We start from the raw sequence: 25,373 nt of genomic DNA, 5'->3' as shown, positions 1-25,373 counted from the left end.
ATAATAATGTTGCGTATTTTGTGCGTGTATAAAGTAATATTTTAATTGGGATTATAGTGTCTTTACATTTATTTCTAGATACATTCCTTAAGACATAAGACTGAACTGATGGGGCAGGGCACTAAAATTTAAAAAGCTTAAAATTGTCTCTAGTTTTTCCTCTTAATTTCTTTAATATAGTTTTTTCTCTGTCCTAGAGTGGCAGATATTCGCTGTGTGGTGGGTAATGGAAGGAGAAAGAGGAAGCTGTAACGGTTTGAGGTTCTTTAAATCCAAGCAGATGGAGGTTTACCTGGAGTATATTTAATTTATTCATTGGCTTTGTTTTTTGTTTTTTGTTTTTTTTTTTTTAAGAATATCCTTTCTGCAAGAAGAAAAAGTTAATAGCTTTTGAGATTTTATCATTAGCCTTTAATTTTTTCCTTCTTGTAAATCAGAGAAATACATGGAAGGGCCTTCTGTGAAACAATCACAGGGATATTTCTCTAAAAACAAAATAAGCATGAATACTAATGTGTGAAAAATTTAAGTTTTTTTGTGAATTAATATAGACGTTTCTGAACTTCTTCTGTTTGCAGTCTGCTTCCAGTTGCAAACCTATTTCTGTATTTCAGTGTCAGTTCATTGCCCAGTGTCTCTGGTAAAGGTTGCCCAAAACCTAACTGGGGACTATAGTGTTATATAGTAGTTATTAAAAAAAGAAATAAAAAGTCACAGTTCTGAGCTTTGGGATCATGCATTTAAGTACCTTGACTCTCCACCTCAAGTCATTGACATTGCTGTGAAGTAAAGACAACTCCTTTTACCTTCATGGGGAAGACTTCTTTTTACTGGTTCTTTTTCTGTGACCCTATTTAAGCATCTTCACTTTACTCCCTACAACAATGGGAAGTATATCAGTGTTCTTTTTCCCATCAGCAAACTGCAAAATTGAGTCCACTTCTGTACCCATAAATCTAGTTGCATGTAAAAATCAGAACTTTCAGAATTTTTTTTTTTCACCTGAAGGTGACATAATTGTGTCTTAGTAAATGAAGGAGTACTGTAGCAGGTGGAGAAGTTACCGCAGTGTGCCCTCAAAATGGAGATGGTTTGATAGTTAGTACTTGTTGAGTGGAAGACCAGCCTACTGAAAATTACAAGTTTCACACTTCAAATAGAAGCCTCTTTTTCAGGGAGCAAGGAAGTGAGAGAAAATAATTTGATCAGGAAAGTGATCTGCCACAGTGGTACATTACCACAGGCATATTTTAGCTGAGGGTTTGATTTTATTTTTTTTTTAAATTTAATCTTAGCATGATTTCTTACCTGCAATTAACTGCTAGATGATAAGAAAGTTTGGTTTTCAGTAGGGGATAAAACTACGGCTTTTCACAGGTAATTAGTTAAGGAATTAATTTATTCTGAAATGATATGTCCTTGCCAGTAAGCTAGGACATCAAGTTCAATGCTTTTCAAAATAAACAAAACATAGTGAAAGCTATGAGGAATATACAGATATATTTAGTAATATGGCTAGGGAAGAGTCTAATGTCTCTTATTCCATATATATGTAGATGACTTTTAGCAAGTTGATTAATAAGTGCTGAATAAGCATCAGAATCTGACTGAAAATCAGATTCTAAAGTTGAATTCTTGACATGAGCTGGGTAAAGGCTTAGGAGGCAGTATTATTTAGCTGTTTCATACTCTGATGTTTCTATTCTCTGCAGAAGAGAATTGGATTGACCTTTTAGATAAGGAATAATGTTAGGAGCCATTAACTGGCAAATAAATAGAAAGGCTCCACTGGGATTTAATAAAACAGCTAGTATATGCAGTGTCTAACCGCAGTTAGGTAAAACTATCTAACTGCTACTGTTTACTGTTTTGGCAACACTAATGGGTAGGCCTTGGCCAGGCCCCCACCCAGCTGCTCTTTCACTCCCTTCCTCAACAGGATAAAGGGAGAAAATGCTATGAAAAAGCTTACAGGTTGAGACAAAGACAGGTAGTTAACTTTTAAATTTTATTTTATTTTATTTTATTTTTTTTTTTTGGGAAATGACAGTTACCGACTGTCATGGGCAAAGCTTGACTTATGGAAAAATTAATTTAATTCCCCACCACCAGCACAGGGGGATGGAGACCAGAGGCTGCAGTCAGACCAAGTCAGCACTTAGTCTCTGCAGCTCCTTCCATCTCACCATGTTTCCCTGCTCCAGCCTTGAGCATCACTGTGAATAGTTGGCTCTAATAGTTGCTTTAAATTCTCACTGAAATTATAAGATAGATAGTTAGTCTTGGGGATTATAAGCTTGTGAGCATTTCCTTCACTTACACTTCGCATTTCTGCCAAGCCCCAAAGTATCTTGCCGTCTACCTTGTTATTGCCTGTGCTCTTGTTATTTCTCTGTTTTAATGTTAAATATCTGGATAGTTGTTCCTTGTTGCTTGAAGTGGTTTGCTGAGGTTTGCTTACCACCTCTTCCTTTTGTACTGTGCTGCCAGTGCCAGTAATAGTAATCCAAGGAGCTGACTAGGTCGGAAAAGTGGCCACTTGGCTGTTTTGTCATCCCTTTATTAAATACATGTATTAATTGAAAACTTATGACTTGGTAGTAATACAGTATTACGAATTTGTTTCTTCTGCATGTGATTTTTCTTTTGTATGCAGTTATGCCTGTGTTTCATCGTTTGTACATAAATATAAGTGCTATTTACCCATTTACGTGATCAGCTGAGTGTGGCAGTAGCTGTACGTGAGAGCAGGGCAGATGTTTGCCTGACCATCTGGGGTCTGTACACTAATATCTGAGTGTATGCTGGACTCTACATTACCTTTGAAAGCCTTTTTTTGTAATACTCACATATATTCCAACATTTATTTAGATAGCATTATAAATCACTATCTCAAATCAGCACAGTTCTCATTCACTGTAGCTAATAAATTATTTAAAAATAAAAGGAAACTCTTCTGGCACTAGTTTTATTTAATCCTTTTACTTCATGTTTATGAAGTACATACATTTGTTTTGGTATGTGATGGGGCATTTGGTACTGATTCTGTGAGTACATATTTTCATAGGGATACATCCTCACTCTGATCCTTCTTCCAGTGGGCATTGCTTTATAAAAGTAATGTCTAGTATTAGCCAACACCTTCCGAATTTAAAAATTTTATCGCTTGTTCTCATCAGTGCTATCCTACCTTCATCTAATTATAAATATTTTTTCTAACACTGTTCTTTCTATAATTTCTATTATTCATGTTTATTTGGCCTCATTTCTTCTAAGAGACTGCACAGCAACTTGTGCCACATACTTAGTTGTTTCGATGTTAAAGAAAATGTTTATTTAAAAAAAAAAAACAACACCTGTAGAGGGAGTATCTAGGGCTAAGGTTTTGCATAAGGTTTTAAAGTTTTGACCTAAGATACTACAATATGTATAAATGGGGAAAAAACAACCAAATCTTTCAATTCTACTTTAGTACATAGTATTTCTTTACAAATAAAGAATGACTTTATTATACAAGTTGTGAGAAAATATTTTCTGTGTCTTTCGAAGTTATAAATTTGATGTATAGTTTACTTTGGCATTTGCTTCAGATTTTCTTAGAATAGGTAGAGGACTGAGGAAGGAGTGAGGTTGTCTACATTCATAAGATACAGCCTCGGAAGAAGTTTTAAAAAGCAGGGTGAGGGGAAGTAGTTTGTGAGATGCTGAACAGATGCTTTGGCTTTGTGACAAATGGTTTATGAATGCTGTCTGGAGCATTTCACGAAATGCTGTAGGGCTAGCACATGTAGATAGATATATGCAAATTTACTACTAAGTGTTTTTAAATGATGAGAAACAAGGTTGAGAAAGTGGAGTATTATAAAATTGTGTTGATACGCAGAAGAAGGTATGTTGGAGCTTCCAAACACTGTAGTAGATTAGCTTAGTATGAGAACAAGATCTTGAAATACTTAGAGTTTATTTCTTATAATTTGATTGTGATTGTTTCATTTCCTTCCAATTATTTTATCTTGAGATAAGATGAAAGAAACAACATTTCAAAAACTCTGCAAAAGTCAGTCTTAAATTCTGCTCTTTCCAGTACTGGATGAATTTTTTTATTATTCTAAATATTAACTAGATGCTTATGTTACATTACAGTACAGTTTTCTTTAAACTGTTTTTGGTTTTTTTTTTTTTTTTTTGTTTGTTTTTTTTTTTTTTTTTAGCATTAGTATTAAAAACTATGATCCCAGGACTGTACTTTAGTAAGAACTGCTTTCGTTCTATAGTATTGCCTTCTCTTTTGTTGCAGTTTTTTTTAAGCACAGGATTACTGGTAATAACTTATATGTACTTCAGAGAAGATTTTCCAACAATAAATGCTCAGTCGTGTACATACGCTCAGGGCTTCTGTGGGGCTAGTCATTTGGTCTCAGAAATCTATCATTTTTTTTTTTTAATCTAGATTAATTTTTTGAACTATATTTTTGATAGACTTCATCTGAGCCTTCTCCAGGAGGAAAGGCTCTTTTACTATGGTACTCTTTAGGACTGGAGGTAGAAGGAAAATCTGTCAACATGAAGCTTCTGGAATCATTAAGCAGGAGGGTGGGTAAGTTCAGGTTAGGAAACTTTCCTGCAGCAAGGATTCAGATTATAGACTGAGTTGGATTTTCTTGCTTGTTTGTAAAGTTTTGCCTGGCAGGCTGTATATTGGAAACTTTTGTTCTGTGGTGTTCCTTGACTAGATAATACCTGATATGGAGTTGTTGCTCTTGAAGAAATGCTTTATGCTTTAGGGCTGGCATAGATGGTAGCCCTGTCTTAACTGTCCATTCCGCAAGAACACTAGGACAAACTTTTTCAGCGATATATCCTGTATAACCTGTTTAAATATCTGATTTCTGCTTTCAGTCTTGTAGTTAGACAGGCTCAGTAAAATAAGTTTAGAAGATGAGCTCCCTTCCAGTTACAGAAACTTCTGTCATCCCCTCAAATCCATTGGCAAATGGAGCAGCAGACCCAACTTTTCAGGACAAAGGTGGCTTGGTGTCCTAAGTTAGCTATTTCTATTGCTAATGTATCTAAAATTCAAGTCTGCCTGTCTTTCTGGGTAGAAAAAGGTGTGATGAAGTTGCACTGAGGGAGGTGGACTTTATTTCATGTTTCTCATTTTTCAGGAAACCTGTGGAGTAAGTTGATCTCAATTTTGGCCTTGGTGACCTCAGGATAATGATGGTCCTTTGCTTCTCTCTTTATTTTTATTCACTCCGTCTGTGATTCTATTTCTAATTACCTGATCCTAAAACAGGAGAGAGAAAAGTTTGTAGGTGGAAGCATCTAGATAGATCCTCAGAGAGATGTGATATTTTCTGTAGATACTTCTTCAGTGGTGTTTCTAGGCATTTTATACCGTGCTGGATTTCTTGCTACTTGAATTTTGAGATTTTGAGATATGAAAACCTATGCATTCCATCCATTTCACAGTGAACAATCAGTTTTTTGGCACTTATCTTTTTCCTTACTACTGTTTTTGGTTTTTGTTTTGTTCCCCCCACCCCCCCCCACCCCTTCTTTAGGATCATATATGATAGTCATTTCCTCAGATCACGACCCCGGAGAAAAGACTCGACTTCAGCTTCCAACAATGAAAGAGAATGATACTCACTGCATCGATTTTAGCTACCTTCTGTACAGCAAGAGCGGAGCAAACCCGGGCACTTTGAATATCCTGGTTAGGGTGAACAAAGGGCCACTGGCCAATCCCATCTGGAATGTCACCGGCTCTACTGGCAAAGACTGGCTTCGAGCGGAGTTGGCTGTCAGCACTTTCTGGCCCAACGAGTATCAGGTAAGCTTGCAATAAATTCTCACTGCTTTATAACATTTACGGCGAGGTCCTATACAATTTGTGTTTGTTCTGGTCTGTTCTGATGGAGTATTTTCCAGAATACTTAAATAAAGTATTCTGTTCAGAATAAATAATTATTTGGGGATGAGTATTTTTTCACAGAAGATGATTGCTCAAAGTTTTCTGTTATTGTATAATAGGAAGAAAGCAAGCTGGAAACAAGCCTCATTAAAATAAATGGTAAGGTTAAAGTCCAGGAACATCAAAAGAGATAAACTCCCAGAAATAAATTGCCTGTGCAACTGTAATTTGTATCTGTCTTCCCTCCTCTTTTGGATATGCCTGTGTTACTCTTTCTAATTACATGACCATAAATGGTGGGTTTTTCCACATGACATTTGCTTCGTTTGCTGTGCAGGCAGAATGGTACTCACCTAATGAGCAGCTGCTCAGGACGTGCTTTTCTTCTGTTTGCTCGCTATGGGACAGAACCACCTGCAATGTAGGGCTGTTGTTTAGAGAGAAAAATCATCGTGTTATTACTAGATGCTGTTATTTGATTTGTTTGATTAACCTGAGAAAGTACCTGCAGCTGTTTCGCTCAGTGGGTATTTGATGTGAAGGATGAATCTCATAGGCATTTTTGTCCTGGCGTGTAGGAGGAGGAAGAGCTGAATTAGATGCATTCATCTGAGTTGTTACACCGTGAGGTGTTATGTCATCGCTGTATGCAGTGCTTATAGGTCCTCATCTAAGGACACTTCAGGTCATTAGTGCTCTTGCAAACAGTTTGGATGTCTAGACTAGTTATCAAATGATGCAAAGTGATCTCTTTATTAATGAGGTTTTCTTGAATAGTGGTGTTGCAGAAATGTTTCTTAAAGTGCTTGTTTTAAAGTTCTTTGCAATTGTCCATCATCAAAATAAAAATAAAAATAAAAAACAAGCGGCGCTGCAGGCAGCCTTGCTTATAGGTTTGAAACTGGTGTAATTTACTATCATTTTGTTTTTCTTCAGTTTTTGTTTCCCTATTTTTAATATTTTTATTTATAAAGAAATTTAATCTATCAGTGACATTGAAACTGGTTGAAATTTGATTTAAAGTTCTGAAACCTGGTTTCATAAAGCTTGGCTTCTGAGGAGGTGTTTTATTAACCCTTTTATGTTGCTAGAAAGTAGCTTTCTGTGTGCTTAAAAAAACCAGGAGCCTTTTATAGCAGTATAGTAGTAATCAGGTGTAGCAGTATCATATGCAGTAAATCAGGTTTGTGCTGACAGATGGCCAGGCTTGACAATGAGATTGGTGGTTGGAGCCTTATCTTAGCAACATGGCCATTTTTCACTTACGTTACAGCTTTCACGTTCTCTCTCTGTAGGCTACGCTTAAATTCATTCTTTCCCTTGCTTGATCATCCAGCAGAATACTGAAATAATGTGTAACACAGTTTATTTTAAAATTGAAAATAAATCTGGAGGAATACTGGAGAACTGTTAATGTAACCTGCTGTGATTTTTGTACAACTTGCACAGTTGCTTTTGTTCACAGGAGAGGAAATCTGCATGCTGCCTGGGCACGCCTGCTTGTTTGCACAAACAGGGTTGGTATTTTTGTGATTTTAAGTGGTCGTTTGAGGTCTCAAAGTCAACGTTGCTCTTCATTGTTCTTTTTTTTTTTTCTTTTTTTTTTTCCTTGGTGTTGGTTTTGAATTGAGTTATTCTTCAGCATGGAAGTCTTTTTTTCACTTTTCTTATAGGAGTTCTTTGCTGTAGAGCTCTAGCTGATGACTTTGCCACTTCGATCTACGTGTTGGTCGATGAGTTAAGCTAGCACTGAAAGGAAATATGTGTCGTTTTTATAATGTGATGGAAGCAATTCCTTACTAAACTGGGAATTGGATCTCTGCCTGTACAAGCAGGGTTACTGCTTGTCCTGGTTCTGGCTAGGACAGAGTTAATTTTCACCTGAGCTGGGAGAGGAGCTGGAGCTGGTGGCACCTGTGGCTGGGGGACACAGCTGGGATAGGTTACTAATTAGCCAACAGCTGGGACAGTTCACCCAAATTGGCCAAAGGGCTTTTCCACACCTTGTGACATCATGCTCAGTGTGTACAGTGGGGATGGTGCTGAGGGGAGGCTCCTGCTACTGGGGAGGGAGCTGGGTATTGTGGTCTACTGTGAGCTATTGGACTGTAAATTATGTGCTTAGGTATTTCCTGTTACTGTTTTTTTTTTTTTTTTTTTTTTGCTTGCTTTCCATCTCTGTTTTCTTTTTCTACATTGTTATCTTAAACTGTTTTTATCTCAACCCAAAAGTTTTGCCTTCTTTTCTTTCCTGATTCTCCTCCCCATCCTGTGGTGCAGGGGTGATGAGGGGGGAATGAGTGAGAGGCTGTGCTGTATTTTAGGTGCGGAGTGGGGCTAAACCACAACAGTGCTGAAGATCACTGCAGAGCACAACAGTTTGTATGTACTTTGTTAATCAGGTCAGCTTCCTTGCCATTTTGTTCATTTAAGTGAAGGAACAGAGTAGAGATTAGCAGAGGCTGAATAGCACAGGTTGCGTTATAAGGAAATCTTGTATGGCGACTTGGAAGTTAGCAGGATGGCTGCGTTAATAGTACTGATAAAGTACCGCACCTCGGCTAATTAGCTCCTAAACGTCACTTCTGAGCTCTGCTGTGCTGGTTGAAGCTTTATTGCTTCCTGTTCAAAACTAGCACAGTGTTTTTCATGTCACTGGTCAACAGTATAGATACAGTTTATGCATTTTTGGATGGACTTAACATTTGTTTTTATTTACTCTCTCTCTCTCTCTACAGTAATCCATTTACTAGCCTTTCTTTAAATGTATTCTGTTGAGTGGGGTGTTTTTTTTTGTTTTTTTTTTTTTTTTACTTATTTATTTTCTGACAAAATATAGTACACTTTATTACAGTAGCTTTACTGGATCAATTGAATTTTTGTTTAGCATCTTATTCTGTCTCTGATGGAAGTAGATCACAGTGGAAGCTTGTAGAAGAGTTCATGAACAGGACAAACTCATGGTCATACCTCCCCTAGAATACAATTCCAGCCGTGAACCTATTTGTACGTCAGGAACTTGGAGCTGAAGAACTGAAGTACTGCCTTTATACTCTTGTAAGCCCACTGAGGCTTTTTACACTGGTTTAAGCTTGTAGTGAGTACAGTGTATATTACATGAAATTCTAATGTTAGTTACACATTAGGACCATTCCTGTGGGTTTTTCCAAGCATGGTGCGTGTAATTCCTCAGTTGTCATGTTTTGCAGCTGGGAAGTCTGAGAAGTCCTGTAATGATATAATCTGTCTTCTCTCTTCTGCTAGCAAGGCATCTGCATCTTTTATTTTGTTTGTTTAACATGTGGATGAACTGTCTAGGAAAAGGGTTTGGTTAGAGAATCCCTTGGGATCAAGGATATGATTTGATTTCGCTCCTTGTTAGTGCTGGAATCTTTTTTTATCACTCCATTGGAAATATGCCCCCTTTGACCTGCTTAAAGAGTGCTTCAAAGGAAAAATATTTTTGGATTTTTGTTGTTTAAACTTTGTAGCTGTCTGGGAGTTTTGTGTCTCTATTGTCTACGTTGGTTACTACTGTAACTCTTTAATTTGTTTTAGCTAAGATGTTTATTCCTGTCTGAATGCATTGTTTTGTCTAATGCTTCTGTTTATTTCCCCAACTTCTCTCCTGCTTTACACAGTAGGAATTATTCAGCTGCTGTGGGGGCTGTCTCTTCCTTTCTGCTTCTGTCACAGGTGTTTTTCCACTTCTCCTTTGCCAGCTATGCCATCCTTTTTTGAATTTTTTGTAAGTGTTTTTTGTTTTAGCATACTGTCTTCCGGAAGTCCCTTGTTTCCTTTTTTTATTGTGTGTGTGTGTCCCAGCAAACTAGTTTTGCTCCCACTGGGTCACATCCTTGCTCAATCGTATGTGAGGTCTGCTTTGTAATGTGAACCATGGACTTTCTGGTTTTTGTTTTATATTAAATCTCTGTTTTTTGTAACCTTTGGTCAGAAACTGATAAGCACTTGAAACTACAAATCTCAAACTTCTAATAAAATCAAGTACTTTGTTTCTTTATGATTCTTTAGAACTCCATTATACAGTAATAGATCTCTGTAGTTGAACAGAGGGGCTGACTAGGAGACCTGCTTGATAATAGGAGCGATGGTTACACCTGGAAGTACAGCTAGCAAACAAAAAAAACTGAACTGCATGTAGCAGAAGTTCTTCTGTCAATTCAGGAAGACTAACGATGCATGACCATTTTAAAAAGTGCAGGAAAACGCTAGAAAGCCAAGTATTTTTCCCGCTTAATTGTGAATCCTGATTTGGATAATGAATCTGCTCTTTGTTTTAATATTGATGGTTTATAGGATTCATAAAAGTTTAAGTAGCTCCAGGATCTTGGAAGGTTATTTTCCTTTATAATCTTAAAAGGTCTTGAAACTGTAATAGAATTATTACAGGAAGATGACAGATGGATTGAAGATTGACTAGTGATGTGTGCAGTTGGGCCATATGCCAGATAAAGTAGGAAACATTTCTTGTGAAACATGAGAATTTGTTACCTTGTTGGATATCAGTTCACTATTCTAAGCTTGCAGATGTGTGAGACTGTAAACCAGCTACATGCAGAAAAGTTTGGGAAAGCTGGGAATTTGATTTGTTTAGTCAGTTGGAACACCTAAGAAAGGAAAGCAAGTGAAATGCTAGTGAAAAGTGCAGAAGTACATACAGCCTGTGAGAACTGCGTAGAACTGAGTCACAGGCTCACTTAAAAAGAAACCCACCCTCCCAAACTCCCTCTTCCTATTTGTAAGACAGACACCCTTGATTCTGTATGGTTTCTAATGTTGAAACGCTGTGTAGCATCCAGAAAATCCAAAGCTCTTAAAAAAATTAAAGTATTCCAAAGGACTGATATTTTAAAATTATTTTATTTAAAATATATTGTAATACAGAAAGGAACTTAAAATAATAGCAAAGACATACTGGATGAATAAAACTTGGAAATAGTGTAGTTTTCTTGACTAAATGGATAACAATTGAGTATAGAAAATGTTATATTTGAACATTTTAAGAGAAACTGGCAAATAGCCAGTAATGTTGAAACTTGCTGTAAGTCTTGGATATTGAGTTGAGACACAGTGAAAGTCTTGTGGAAATCTCAGCATAAGCACGAGAGTTCAGCGCCAGAGGAGCGGTCTGTAGCCATGCGTGAGAGGCAATGCTTCTGTAGGCCAAGTTCCTCTGGCCTTGAAAAAGACACAATTCAGGGGAATGGGATAACAGTCTGCAAAAACATTGCTAGCGTGAAGCGGGGGAATCCTCTTCCAGTTCAAGAATTGGGGCCCTTTTTGGTCTGGTGAGGGAACCAGCCAGATAAGATGCAAAGGGAGGTGGGTCACGCAGCAGGCTGTAGCCCTATGAAAGTCTGTGTCAGCAGCAGCCATTCTGGACGTCAGAGGAGTGTGTAGGCTTAAGGAGATGTCTGGGCAAGTTCTTGAAAGAGAACTATTAGAAATCAGTAATTAGGCAAACAAGTCCAGAAAGTCTCATGAGCTAAAAGTAGCTGGAGGAGCAGAGACTGTTTGGTGGGCACAGAGAAGTGATGTGCATTCATTTCCTGTTCTTACCTTGCCTTATGAGCACTGTTAAAGAAAAGATATTGGGCTAAGTAGACCTTTGACCCAAACTGCTAAGGCATGGGTAAGTTTTATACAAAGGTATAAGGTAAGGTTTCTTCCTGTGCCCTTCATCCCAAGTGGATGTGTACTTAATTTGTTTCTGTATTCCTAGGCAGACTAAATGTAATTTTTATTTTCTGTGGTTACTTAAACCACTTTGGTCATATTCTGTGAAAATTTTTGTTCTGACTGTAGAAATGAAAACTAACTTCATCTGCCACTACGAGCTCTATACCCATTTCTCTTGGGTATTTTCCCCTTGTTAACACCTTTCAATCTAACTTGGGATAATAGATATTTTTAGACATTTAAAAATGAGAATTTACAAATTAAGCCTTTTAAAGTCTTCCAGTTTCTAAGGAGTCTCAAATAAAGCCTGAATTAGAACTTCTGTTTTGGTGAGTGGCTAGAATTTCATTCTAGCAGAGATAAAAACATTGTTAAGTAAAATGTGTTACCTAGGTTTATAACTAAAGAAAACTAAGTTAATATTTATTAAAGTGAGACAGCTTTTTTTTTTTTCCCTTGAACTTGCAACAGTTTGTGTTTGGTACGCAGTAGGCAGTCACTGAAATGCTTCTCGTATAGATGATTCATTCTTTAGCACTCCTTCTGTGGAATAACTCCTTTGAGAGCACTTTGCGGCTTTTAAAAATTTAAGGTGACTGTCCATAAACTATTTTGTTCCTAGTTCATTAATACACAACAAAATGGCTTATATATCTGTTTCTTTCTTTCCTCTTCCTTCTTTCCTCCATAGTTTTCATCAGTTAAAAGCACTTTGGACTGTCTCACCGCTTAGCACTGTCACTAATGGTTGAAAATTGAACCCCTTTGGAAATATCTCCAAATAGGAACGTTACTTCCTTGTCAGAAATGCTTTGTAAACCCCTAAGTGTTCTCCTGACTGTTACTTGCTAGGCAACACTTAATCAGAAGACTGAATTTCGTTGTACAGTTTATTGAAGGGTTACTTGGAGAAATGATTTTTTTATAATGAACTTGCTTATTGCTTCTCCAAGACTTGTTAGTACAAACAACACACCATCTTTTTTTAGCTGTTAGGATAAACATGAAAGTGTGCAAAGGTATCTGTCGCATTTCTGTCTCATTTCTTCCAACATGCTCATCAATTTGGTGAGGACAAAGAAAGATTAGGTTCCAGCAGAGTGACTGCCAGCAACATTTTAATTATTTAGTTCTGTAGATCACAAAGCACTTACAGCTCTCAAAGGACTTATACGAATACTATCTCATTCCAGCCTTCAAACTGGAAAATCATAGTGCACAGAGTGAAAGCAAGTGTTGTGCAAACAAACCCAGCCACAGCTGAGGTACCAGCCTCCAGTTTTGCAGTCCCACCATAAGTATTGAAGATTTCATGGAAGCTCTTTCTTTTTTCCTAGAAATGACAATGCTGGTTTTGACTGTTAGTTCAGGTCTGTGGCATTGTTTCAGTAGGGTATGTTCTGCAGGCTAGCCACAATGTGGTTTTTTTCCATCCAAAGTTAGTTCGTTTGTAAGCACAGGAAGTACCTGAGGGATAAGGGAATGATGGTGGTGGGATAGCAAGTAAAGGTTGGTGGCATATGCTGTCATTCTCTCCCCTCTTTGTTGTGTTGTGTCGTTCCACGCTTCCCTTTTTTTGAAGCCTATTTTGGAGATATCTAACTTGTTTTGAGGTCTGCTATGTTAAAAAGGGTCAAATATGATAAATTAACTTCAAAGAATTTTTACAATTAAAAATAGATTACTGTTCATCAAGTAAAATCTGTCAGCCTTGTGCAGGTCAGTGACCCAAGCCGTACTTGCCCATTGCAAGCAGAGACTGCTCTGTCTCCACAGAGAACTTCATTTCAGCAGGGACGTTAAAGAAATGACTTTGGACTTGGTTTTTACAGTCTAAGGAACTGTGGAGTCTCAGCAATTACTTATGTTGCTCTATCCTTAGTCTTGTGCTGAAGAACAAATAAATTTGCAGACTTTTGAAGCTGAAGTGTTTTTATGTCTGAAAGGGAAATTTTAGCAATAATATAGCTATTCAGAAAATAACACCCTTTCCTAAGCTTACTCCTTCCCTTTTCCTTTGTTTAAATTTTTCATCACTGTCTTTTCCACTGCTTTGTTTTCTGTTACATTACAGTTTGTGAGTAGCTTGCTTTTGTTCTACCATGTTCTGGGTTTCCTTTGCTAAATGTATGATCTGAACTTAAAACTAGAGTAGAAATGTCATACTTGAAGCACTGGAGTATTGTGAGGAACTGTGTGGCTATATATCCTGTTCAGTTCTCTTTCCATTGAATAATATAGTGTCAATGAAGCTGATGAGCATTTTGACTTTTTTCACTATTCCCTGCAAGATAGTGGATATCTTCAAAGAAAGATGATGACAATTTAGTGGATGCTTGGCATTTCCAAAGGCAGTGAAAGATGTGGAGGTTAATATGCTCTATGAATCAGTGTTATAAATTACCTTTATTTACTTAAAGGTCTCTGGTGGGAAAAATGACTGGCTGTAAACTCATGAAGACATACTTTGAGATAAATATCTAATATTTTTAACCAGTGCTTAATTTCTGATGAAATATATGTGACTTTAACCTCAATGCTCTTCCAGGAAACATTTCACTCATCAGCAAGGTAGTATGCAAATTTTATATTAGCCTTGATTACAAGGATTATGAAAAGCTTGTAGTGTTCCCCTCCCCATCATACAGCAGGCACTGTCAGGCAGTGAAGTGGCAAACACACTCTTGCTAATCAGCCACCTCAAAGTGCCTGATTCAATTTTTCAGAAACAGTGAACTGACTTAAATCATGGTGTGTAAATAAAGAAGTTTTGGATGGGTCCTTTTGTCTAGATTTTTCTTTTGTTAGGATTTTTGCCTATAGTTGGAAAGCATGATTACTTCTAATGTAGGAACCTCAGATTTTGTCGTATTTTTATCAACTTCTGGAGGATCCCGTCCCTTTATAAGAAAAATTGTGAACATCATGCTATGAAGCAGCTGGTGATGATATACTCTTCCACCTGGCTCTTCTTGAAATATGTTTTTATTAATATGAAAAGTGAAATGAAAAAGGCTTTTGACAGAAATCAGTGATATATGCTTGAAGGAGATGGTTAAAGGAAAGCAGAAATTGGTAATGCTCTATTTCATTATACAGGTTCTGAAAAGATGGAGTAATGAATTGTGCTCTGCTAGGGATTACCAGGCTACCCCTAAGTGAAAGTAAATAAAAGAAAAAGTATGATGGTGCAGTATTGAATTGTTATCAGAAAGTTCACTAAAATCTCTGTAATTCAAAAATTGGGAACCAGTCAGCCTCCAAATTTATGGGCCTTGTAGAGTCAAGGACTTTGACTTAAAAATCTGAACTTATCAAATCATCACTGATAAAATGTATTGTTAGGTAATTCTTGCTGTGAAGCATTGCATGCTGCTACATGTCTGGATTTTCCTTGACACTCCATGCCTGCGCCCCATAATGCCTATGTTAGAAAACAAAAATAGTACTGAGAATTATACAGCCACTTAACTTTCTTTTTGTCCTTTCACGCATTTTATTATTTAGGGCAAGATGAAGTACTCTAGAATAAACTTTTTTTTTGAGCATGCACTCCATGCTACGATGTGTTTGTTGTTTTGATGGGGTTTTTTGCACATTTTCTCTTTTTCTGATGCTAAATGGTGAACAAGCCTGAGGCTTGGAGTAAAGTCAAAAGGTTTGCTTTATCCAGAGTAGTATGTGATAGGAATCCCATGTTGACTGGTGATGTGACCTCCTCATAGGGAAATAAATGCCTCATATCTTTATAATTCTGCCCTGTATGTCCTACTTTTCTTTAGTTTAGACTTTGTTTGAGGTGACATTGAAAAACTGACTGAGATGGTTGCTCTGAAGGAAAAAATGTTCGGAATTCAAAGATGAGGGAAGAAGTGTGTCAATTACTTTGCATTAGGATCACATTCTGATCAATTATGCAAGGTCTGTGTATTTAAACAAATAAACAAGCAAACAAACAAACCAGTATTGTTGAATTTTCCCCTTTGTCCAGAAGATATTGCAAAGCATTTTAAAGACACCACCACCTTCCTTGCTCCCTCCTGCTGAAGTGAAATAAATTATACTCCTATTCTGGATATTCTAAAACATCATCTGAAGCAGAATAGTTTTCTGGCTCTAAGGTAATGATGGGAAGTTTGAAAACTAGTAATGGCCCTGTGGGATGCAGGGTGATGGCACAGTTGGGCAGTGTGCTCTGGGCTCAGAGCCAGGAACTGGTGCATTATAGTCTTTGCAGACGTATTATTTTCTTCTTTGAGAGCTCTCTCTTATTCTTAGTCAGTTGTGGAGCTCCTTCACTATTTTCTTTAAGTGTCTTTTTGTGCAACTCCCAGGAGGTTTGAAGAACTGGTGTAAAACTTGTTGGAGTGGATGACTTTAGCAAAGTACCTTGACTACCTAGGAGAAACTCTGTACAATCCTGTGAGCCAGGCTGGGCTTTGTTCTGGTGTTTTGATTTTGATGGGTGGGGGAGGATTTGTTTGTTTTGGAGTTTCTTGTTTGGTTGGTTTGATTTTTTTTTTTCTTTTTTTTTTTTTCTTCTCCTCAGAGTCTTCTAGAGTCTTTTGCCTGTGGATCAAGAGACCTTTTCGCTATCATTCGTTTGCTGAAATAGACTCTGTAGCTGGAAGCTTTTTTGTTTTTAGGGTTTACTGTTGTTTGCTGAGGTTTCATTGATGCATGCTCTAGGATTACTGCATCTCTGCCTGTGTCTCAAACAAGCGATAGCAAAGGGTAACCCAGCCCCTAGCTCATCCTGTGTGTTGAGCCAGGACGGTGCATTAGTTCTTGACTCTAGTGCAAGGCAGAACGAAGAAACGTTGTCCATGCTGGTGGAGGGGGCAGATCGTGTGGGCATCCCATCCATCCATTCCTGGAGTTCTGGCGATGTCACTTTACTGTCCTGCTGCAGTGTGATGATCGTTGTTTTTGCCAGATGTAGTGGCATGTGCCTGTTTGCCTGTGTAAGTTGCTACCTTTAGAAATTTCATAACTTTTTTTTTCTTTTTCTTTTTTTTTTTTTTTTTTTTTTTTTTTTTACATTTAGTCTTGGGTGATCAGCTTTTTGACTTGGATAACAAAATTAACAATTACGGCAAAATGTAGTCCTTGCTGTGATTGCCAGACAATGAATTTATCTCTCAGGTTGTCTATTCTTCAGTAGGTGTCTGTTGGAAGAAAATAACTTGTCAATTCTTTGTTTTTAACCGTATCAGATAATTATTTTTAAAAAAAAATTTCTTATTGTGCTGCATGTGGTGACTGAAATGTCAGTGCTGCAGGTTTTTAGTTCTTCAAGTACAGGAGACATGCATCTGTCACCTACAGGTAGTAAAGGTTGGCTGCTGTTTATGGAAGGAAGTAATTTACAAGCAAGGGAAGCATATTTGTTAAATTTGAGTAATTTTATGATAAGCCTTTAAAAAAAAAAAAAAGTCCTATAATGCCAGACTTCCCAGTGCACTTTTGAAGTTCTGGAAGAGAAATCAAATATTAGGTGTTCTGTGGTGGTGGTCTTGAGCTGTAAGACAGAAGAAGACAAGAAGAAATAGGAGAGAAAGGAATGAGTGGAGAATATAGCGTCTTCCAGCTGCCAAACTTCAGCAGCACAATGCTTTATATCTAATATGTGTGTGGCAACTGATTGCTGCCCTTTCAGCATGTATTATGGGCATGTCACATAACTTCGGAAGGTTTGATCATTAGTTGACTGGGTTGGTCCTGATTAATTTCCAAATTTGTGGTTGACTAGTTAACTTAAGAATTGTATTTCATCTGAAAATGCAAAAAAACCTCCCAGCTCTCACAAAAACTGAAGTCTGCTAACTTTGTGGACTGTAATGCAGAAATGGAAGCAGATAATCCTTCTTTTCTCTGATTTTTTTTTTTTCTTCCTTTTTGTGAATTTATAGGCAGACACGCATGCTCATGTGCTCACCTTCTCACATGTGAGTGAGTCCCCATTTCTTACTCTCATCTTTTCTACCATGCGTAGGTGATTACTGTGAACTTTCTAGCCTTCAGAAAATGAATTAAGAAACAACTGCAACCTGTGTAGGTCTATCGTTCCTTCCCTTTTTTATTTTCTTTTGAGTTGTTACCTTTTGTAACAAATATAAATGCACCCTTGTGTGTCTGCACTGCCAACTGGTTCACTCTTTCTGAGGTTTCGTAGTTAAAAAGAATTGGTTTCAGTGAGTGATGTGCTTGGGTTGCCATGTTGAACACTGATGAATTGAACTTTGACTCTTTAATTGTGGTTCATCGCAGTGCAGCCACGGTGTGGCGTGTCTGGAGAGGAAGCCAAGGAGCAGTGAGGTCCTCCCTTAATCTCAGACCTGCCTTCAGAAGGGCACAGAGAGCGCCAACACTGTAGTCCTTACTTCCTTCTCCTGCTCCACCTGTGGTTGCAGGCAAGAGGACTGGTTCTCCCTCCATCACCACCCCTTTTCCAGGCTTCCCAGCTGCTACCCTTGGAAATGAGTCCACGGGAGGTCAGTGTCTGTTTTCCCTCTGCACTGGCACAGGCATCCCTTCCCTGCTGTGCAATTGCAGGCTTCCAGTGTGATATTTGGTCTTCTCCTTTGGCAGAGTGAATATGTGCTGCCCTTTATGCTATGCTTGTATTTTGGATTTGTGTGTTCTTCACAAGAACACCACGTTTCTTAAAAATAAATAAACCAATAATTAGTAATAATGAATAATAATACCGCCAACAAAACAAACCCCCTTCCCTTTTTCCACCTGAGGGGATGAGAAGTTCCTGTTACCATGTTTTTTAGTGTAAATCTTAAAAGTAGGTTAGCAATCTATTGTTTGTTTTTCTACTACTCTTAATGAGAGAAGAGAGAGACTACAATGTTGAACAAATTTATCTCCTGTATGAATCAATGTTATCAATGTGGTGATCTGTTTTTTTTTTTTGGTACAGGTAAAATATAAAGCAGCTTGCAATGCATTGTTGTCAAATTTGCAGGTTATAAAATAATATTTTCTGTCATAGATCTTGACAAAAGACCAGGGTGTTTTTTTTTTTTTTTTTTTTGTTTTGTGCAGCTTAACATAGAAATAATGGAACAAAGTTGGAGTTTGCATGGCTGGCATGTTTTTATTTTAACCAAAAATGGCAAACACCAAATGCGATGATGGCTGTACATACGATGTAGTTTGTGTTTATATCAGCATATGTTTGCATGTGCCTAGGGTTTTTCTGTTTGTTTCGTTATTTCTTTTGGTTTTATAAGGATAAAAATGAACCCTAAAGCAAAGCATCATCTTTGATCCCATATATAATTATGAGATCTTAATGTCATATTTATGAACAATGAAAGGGAATACGGTTTAACAGCAGCTGTCTTCTGGTTTTCCATAAAGAATTGGAACATCAGATATACTTTTCTTGGTAGCATTGAATTCAGTCTGAATTACATTGCTCAAGTCTTGATTTATTACTAATTTGTCCAAAGTATAACATGGAATATAACCAATATTTTTCAAAAAGATATGTGAGTAGTTTCAATTTTGTGTTTGTCTTGCTTCAGAAATCCTAGTGAAATAGAACGTGGCATGCATTTTAATAAATTATTTGTTTACATATGTTAGATAAATATTGCATAGTGCATTGAAACAGAAAAATGTGTTAAGTGGGTATTTTGTCACAACAAAGCAGTTAAACTAGGCACATACGCTTTCTTTGGCTGCAGCTTTACAGAGCCAACCGTTAGGTTCAATTATGTTTAATAGAAGAACTGACCCCCCAAGTTAGAAAGGGGTTGGTTTTCTTTTTCAGAATTGTAACAGTAAAGCTTTAATCTTCCAGAAACTTACATTTTTTTCTTTTTCTGTTGTCAAGAGTATTGTGTGGTAAGACGGTTTTGAAAAATGTGCATATTTCAGAACCTTGTTGACTGTGGTCAGATCTGTAATGGGGAAGTCTGCTGAAATACAAATGTCTTCAAGTTTCTACTTCTGAAGTTAGCGTTTTGTCTTGAGCATATGTATGTCTTACTCATTCTCAAAAAGGAGTGGCAGGATCAGTAGTACAGGCAATAAGCTTGGTTTCTTTTTCTGCGAATCTGAAAATGTAAGTGTAGTCCAGGTACAGATACTCTTAATAACCATGTAGAAGGTTATAATTTTGCTCTGAAGTCAAGTCATAGGTAAGTAATTTTTTTCCTCCAGTTTAATTAGATTGTTAAATTGGGTAAACTAGCTTGTCCTTTTTTAAATCCATAGTAATTTTGCTCAGTAAGTATACCGTACTGCAAAAACCAGTTCTGTAAGTGCTATGTATGACTGAGCCTCCAGAGCAGTTTCCCTACTACAGAACACTTCCGACACAAACTCTGCAGAAACCACCTTGGTAGCTTCACTTAACTGGCAAGATTTGGCTAATGCATTCCAAATCTTTATACTTTCACAACCATCTTTTCTAATAAGTTTGAATTGGGTCAGTATGGGGGCAAAACACAGCATGTGAAAAATAATTTGTGTTGTTTTGAAAATGCTGCCTCTTTCCTTTGATACTCTTTGGCTTCCTCTCTGAGGAAGTTCTTGGTATGTCAGTGGAGGAAAAAAAAAGAATTTTAGAAAAGTAGTTAAATCCTGAAAAATTGCAAGCATCCCAAAACAAAGCCTAACCAAACCACACAGCAAAAATAAAGTCTTTGCTTGTGAGGCTGGTGAGTTGCCTAGGGTTGATGAAGAGTGATGCTTTCCCATGTGGGTATGGTAGAGTGGGCAGGGCTACACAGGGCAGCAGGGGAAAGCGAGGAGGCCATTTGGGGACCAGGAGGCTCTGTCACTTTTTAGCCCATAGGTCAGCATGGCACTGCCTTTGATACAGTGATGCTGTGACTTGCGCTTGCTTAAGCAGGGCTGTGGCAAAACTACGAGGGACTTGTAACTTGATGCTACACTATTGAGTTGTGGGGAAACAAAAGGCTTTATTTCCATTAAACATTTGTGAAGTTGTTTTCTCAGGGGTGATTGGTAGAAAAGCTTGTGCCAGCGCTGTTTCAAGGCTTTACTTTAGGCAGTTCTCCACCTTGCATGTTGGGGCAGGAAATCTTCTGAATCTGTAACAAATGCAGACTGCTTGTAGGGCATTTTTGTCAGAATTCTGCAGGAGGATGTGGAAGGGGTAAATGACAGAGAAGGCTCCAAAGGTAAGCATCAGTAGAGCACAAGCTGCTGGAGCAGGTTGGTACCAGAAGGCAAAGGCAGGGAGGACCATGGAAAGTTGTCAGCTGAGCTGCAATTTTCCGGAGCTGGGACATCAGTAACAGGCAACAAATCTTTCTGGAGGCATTATTTCATCGCCAGTTAAATTGCTTCTGGAGCACTGATGGGCACAAGAAGTGAATATCTGGGTATTTCTAGGGAGAATTTGTTTTTGGCAAAAAATGTTAGTGATCAGATACTTAACTCCAGAAAATTCATGTCAAAAAGAGAGTAGCATCTGCTTCATTAAGTGTAGTCAACATGTTTGGGGTGTTTATTTGCCTAAAATGTGACTTTAAGATTAATGTTTTTTTTTAATTGTAACAAAAATCAAGTATAGTTTTCATAAAAATGGAAAAACAGGTCAATTTCAAACCATGTAAAATAGGAAGTTCAATAATTTCAGTATTGTTTGGTAAAGTAGATTATTCCAGAGCTAGAATAGACGTGGCACTTCAGGACATGGTTTAGTAGGCGTGGAGATGTTGGGTTGACGGTTGGACTTGATGATCTTGGAGGTCTTTTCCAACCTTAATGATTCGATTTGATTCTATTCTTATATTCTGTTCTAATAGGACCAGATCCTTTATGCCTTCAAAGATCACGTAAGGGAGGTGTGCAGCAGCAAATGAACTTGTCTGTGTAAAACCCCTAAGCTGAAACTAAAGCTGAACGTCTGAAAAATGATCCAAGAAAACTTATTAAGCATTGAAGCTGGACTTCTGGTTTTCCATTGGTATCACTCATATACTTGAAAATCAGATTAGTTTATTAAAGAAAATGACACATTTTGTGTTTACGTTAAAATGTGGTTTCATTTGACTGCTTTGCTTTTATTAATTCGATTACTGTAATTTTAAAAATAGTAAATTTTCATGGTGTACAAAGGAGCTTTATGGCAGATCTTAATTGCTTTTCTAAGTTCTTTAGTTTCTTATAAATATTATGATTCTAGTTGATAAGTAATTTTTACCTATGTTATTTAATGTTGAGGTTTTTACAGGTGTTTCCTCCTTTATTTCCACAGTGATGACATTTAAGATATAATTAAAGTTTACAATTTAGAGCTGTAGGAGCTGTTATATCTCTGCTCTAATACAGTTACAAAATGAAGTTGGCTGTGTAGAGAATAGGAATAAAATTTAGTTGTAAAACTGATGCAGATTGCCTGCAGGAATATACTAAGTATTCAGGAAATAAAGTTTTTTAATTTTTTTTTGTTGTTGTACGATATTTTCAAGTCATGAAGAAAGAGTACTGAATGAGTTTCTAGTCTAGAGGATGCTGTTCTGTTGCAAAATTTTTCAGGAAGGGATTGATATTCTTCTGACATTCTCCAGGGAGAATTTTCACACTCTGTATTTAAAATAAAGCTAGAATCTGTGGCTTTTGTTAGTAAATCTAGGTGTGATTATTGGTGGGCTTTAATATGTTTTCACTTATCCTTTCTTTTGCTAGCTAATGTACTTAAGTCTTGTTTTTCTTACTGTTAGGAAGACATAGCGAGCGGATACCCTTGAATGCAAGTTCCCACATAGCAGTGGGAATAATATTTCCTATTTACTTACTTTTATTGGCATGGCAAGTAGCAGGAATTAAAGGCAACTTAAACGATGGTGTTTTAGTTTCTTTTTCAGTTAATTTTTTTCCCCAAGCCAATTAAAATAAGAAATACCTCCTCCCTTCCATCCTCTAACTGTGAATCGTTGTATTATCTCTTCCACTGTGCTTGGTGGTGGCTTTGTAGGCAGCGTAAGACACCTTTTCTGCCAAATTACAGACGATTCAAACTTCTGGCAACTTTATTCTGTCTTGTCTTCCTCATTGTCATCTACCTAACTTGCAAATTCATCACCTGTATTATGGTGTTCAGTATTTTAGTTTTACAAATGAGTCTTTGCTGTTTTTCTCAGAGGAGTAATTTGTTCCTTCAGACCCGTTTCCTTTCCTGCAAACGAGCTGTTGGTGTTGTGCTGGTTGTAAGCTGTCTTTTCTAAGTATGATTGATATTGAGCCAATATGCTATGGCTGGTCCAGACCAAGGAAAACAGTGGTCTTGAAAACAAGTAACAACAACTCAGTTTGAACATGAATGGGTCTGTCTCTTCTGGTTAGCTGCAACATCCCAGGACATGCATTTCCTGAAGTGAAATGTAAACTGTTTTTAAGAACTCTTCTTTGATAGCTGATTTAGATATTTTGTACACCATTAATCTTTGTCATATCTTGGCACGCATGTATCCATCACAGAAATCAGCCCTTTAAGAGTGTTTGGTAACATAGATTTGATATTGACGTGCATCATTGCAGCAGCTCTAGGTTGTCAGAAAAAAGGGTGAGATCTGTTAAGTGAGCAGGATACTTACTCTACGGTTAAAGAAGATTTGCATGGGGTGTGTTAAAAGTGGTCTGTAGGTACCTTCCCAGTGAAATCAAACCTGACAACTTGGGTGTATGTGAAGCCAAGTCAGAAATAAATTGCTGTCAGAATAGAGTACAATGTGACCGCCGACAGACAACTACAGTCTGACAGTGGAATTGCAAGTTCAAGAAGTCCCCAGAGTCTGCTGTGCTAACAGTGTTCAGCCTCTCATGTTCAGATTTGTAATGTAGCCAGCAGTTACAGTCTGCCTAGCATCACAGTGGAGATGGAGACACGGTCCATCCTCCACATCTTAGTCCATCAAAGGGTTCGAATATAGATGCAGCGAGCACAATGGAGAATAAAGGGATTATTCATAATCTAAGGCAACCTGCATGCTAGAGATTTTTGGTAGATGCAGTGTTAACTTAGTGTGCGTTTTCATACAGTAAACAATGAGAATTAGTGAGATACCTTACTTGGAAATAACATAGTGAGTATGTTTTGTATGTTCAGCTGTTGTATGGAGCTGGAGTCTGTGGAGGAAAGATAATACTGCCATATGTAATGTCAGCAGCTCTGAGGCTTAGCTTTTTGTGTGTGTGTGTGTGTCTTCAGTGGTTGCTTCTAATACAAGAATTTAAAAAAAAAATAGTGGTATTTGTTTGTATTTACTACTGTAGTTTCTCCACTTATGAACATTGGAGATGAATTTAATTAACACTTAGCAGGTACGTGCTTTAAACCACTATGTAGGCCGATATTCATATGTGCCTTTTTAAACATATTCATGTTAAAAATAGTCTTCTGGTTCCGCGAGGGCTTTTCTGGGCTGCTTTCAGAAGAAGCTGACATTGAGTCGGGGCTGTATTGACTTGCTCCTACCTGGGACAAGTCTACCTCAGCAGTGCCCTATGCGTTGTGGGCTTTGTTGTTATTCTTCCTGAACGGCAATTTCAGGAGAAAACTGAAAAACTCTCACAAGGCTGCAATTGCCATATTTCATCTTAAAATCACTTCCACCAGAAAGAAAAGATCGTTACTCCCAGGGTATAGTTAGAGGTAGTGTACTATCATGTCATCTTAGTTCAGATTATTTTCACTTATTCAAGAGGCCGAGGCAGGAAGGATCTGAGATGACAGTGGTGCTAAACTGAGCTCATTGGAGCTGTGAAGGTTTTACAGTTTGTCTGCCGAAGAGGCAGCTGAACTATAACAAAAAAGCAATTACTTTTCTCAAGATAAAAGAGCCTTTTGATAGAGATGTCATTTTTCAGTGTGTTTAATCCAACTTCCTAAATTAGCGTGAAACATTAAAGTAAGAAGGTTCTGTATTTGTCCATGGAGCTACACTTGTTAGACATGCAATTTCTTCTCCCTCCGATTTCTGAAGGACAAGGCCCTGCTGGCAGATTCTGCATTGTGTAGATGGTGAGCACATAAGTAGACCCTGTGTTGATGAATGATGTGGACTGGTTTATATTTAGTTATTCATAAGCACCTGCTATTGAATAGTTCTTTATTTGGGTATTCTAATTTCAAAATATCGTATTTTGGTGCACTCTTAACTACTGGTTCTGTAAGAATGCCCTCACCTTGGACTTGTTCGTGAACAGCTGTACTGAGTAACATCACGTAGACAAGACTGTAATCTTTCCTGATGAGTACAAATACATATTTATCCAAGTAGCTGAAGCTGTTAACAGATGGCAGATGGAAGTAAAAACATATTGTGTGCACTGCTCCTTCTTTCTGCGTTCTTCCCTCCACCTCTATTTGCGGAAACCAGAGAATTATCATGTGTTCTTGAAAAGTGGATGTAACTGCTCTGCCAATGAGCTTTCAAACACTCTGCTTCCAACAAAGGAGTTTTAATGTTCTCATGCCTTTGCAGAGTTGGAAAATGTTAAGTAACAGTTCTGAGAAAAACATCATAGCAATTTCTTGTCATCTGTTTAGAGCAGAACATAGATATTTGGAAGACAGAATGTCAATCAGGATTTGAAGTGATTATTTTTTTGTCCATTTGAATAGAGAAGTACTTAGTTCTGCTGATGTTATAAAGATCTTAAAATACTGAACTTAGCGTGCAGAGCAGTGATTTTTAAACAATTTTGAGGGAGTTACGGAATTTTGAACCTGTAATTATTTTTGTAAGAAGATGAGGGGAAA

At 37.5% G+C, this 25,373-nt stretch overlaps 1 protein-coding gene across 13 annotated transcripts in view; it reads left to right on the top strand.

The window, feature by feature from the left end:
* The window catches only part of PTPRK (protein tyrosine phosphatase receptor type K), a 416,154-nt gene that overhangs the window by 129,205 nt on the left and 261,576 nt on the right, over window positions 1–25,373 (top strand). For all 13 annotated transcript variants that reach the window (XM_086743669.1, XM_086743658.1, XM_086743668.1 and 10 more), the window contains exon 3: window positions 5,565–5,836. In XM_086743669.1, the coding sequence (XP_086599795.1) occupies window positions 5,565–5,836 (272 nt within the window). The remainder of the gene's footprint in view (window positions 1–5,564; window positions 5,837–25,373) is intronic.

The sequence above is a fragment of the Chlamydotis macqueenii genome, chromosome 3, assembly GCF_036417535.1.
Source record: "Chlamydotis macqueenii isolate bChlMac1 chromosome 3, bChlMac1.mat, whole genome shotgun sequence".
NCBI classification, from domain to species: domain Eukaryota; kingdom Metazoa; phylum Chordata; class Aves; order Otidiformes; family Otididae; genus Chlamydotis; species Chlamydotis macqueenii.
Note: the sequence above shows the minus strand (reverse complement) of the source record. Positions and strands in the feature narration are given on the sequence as shown.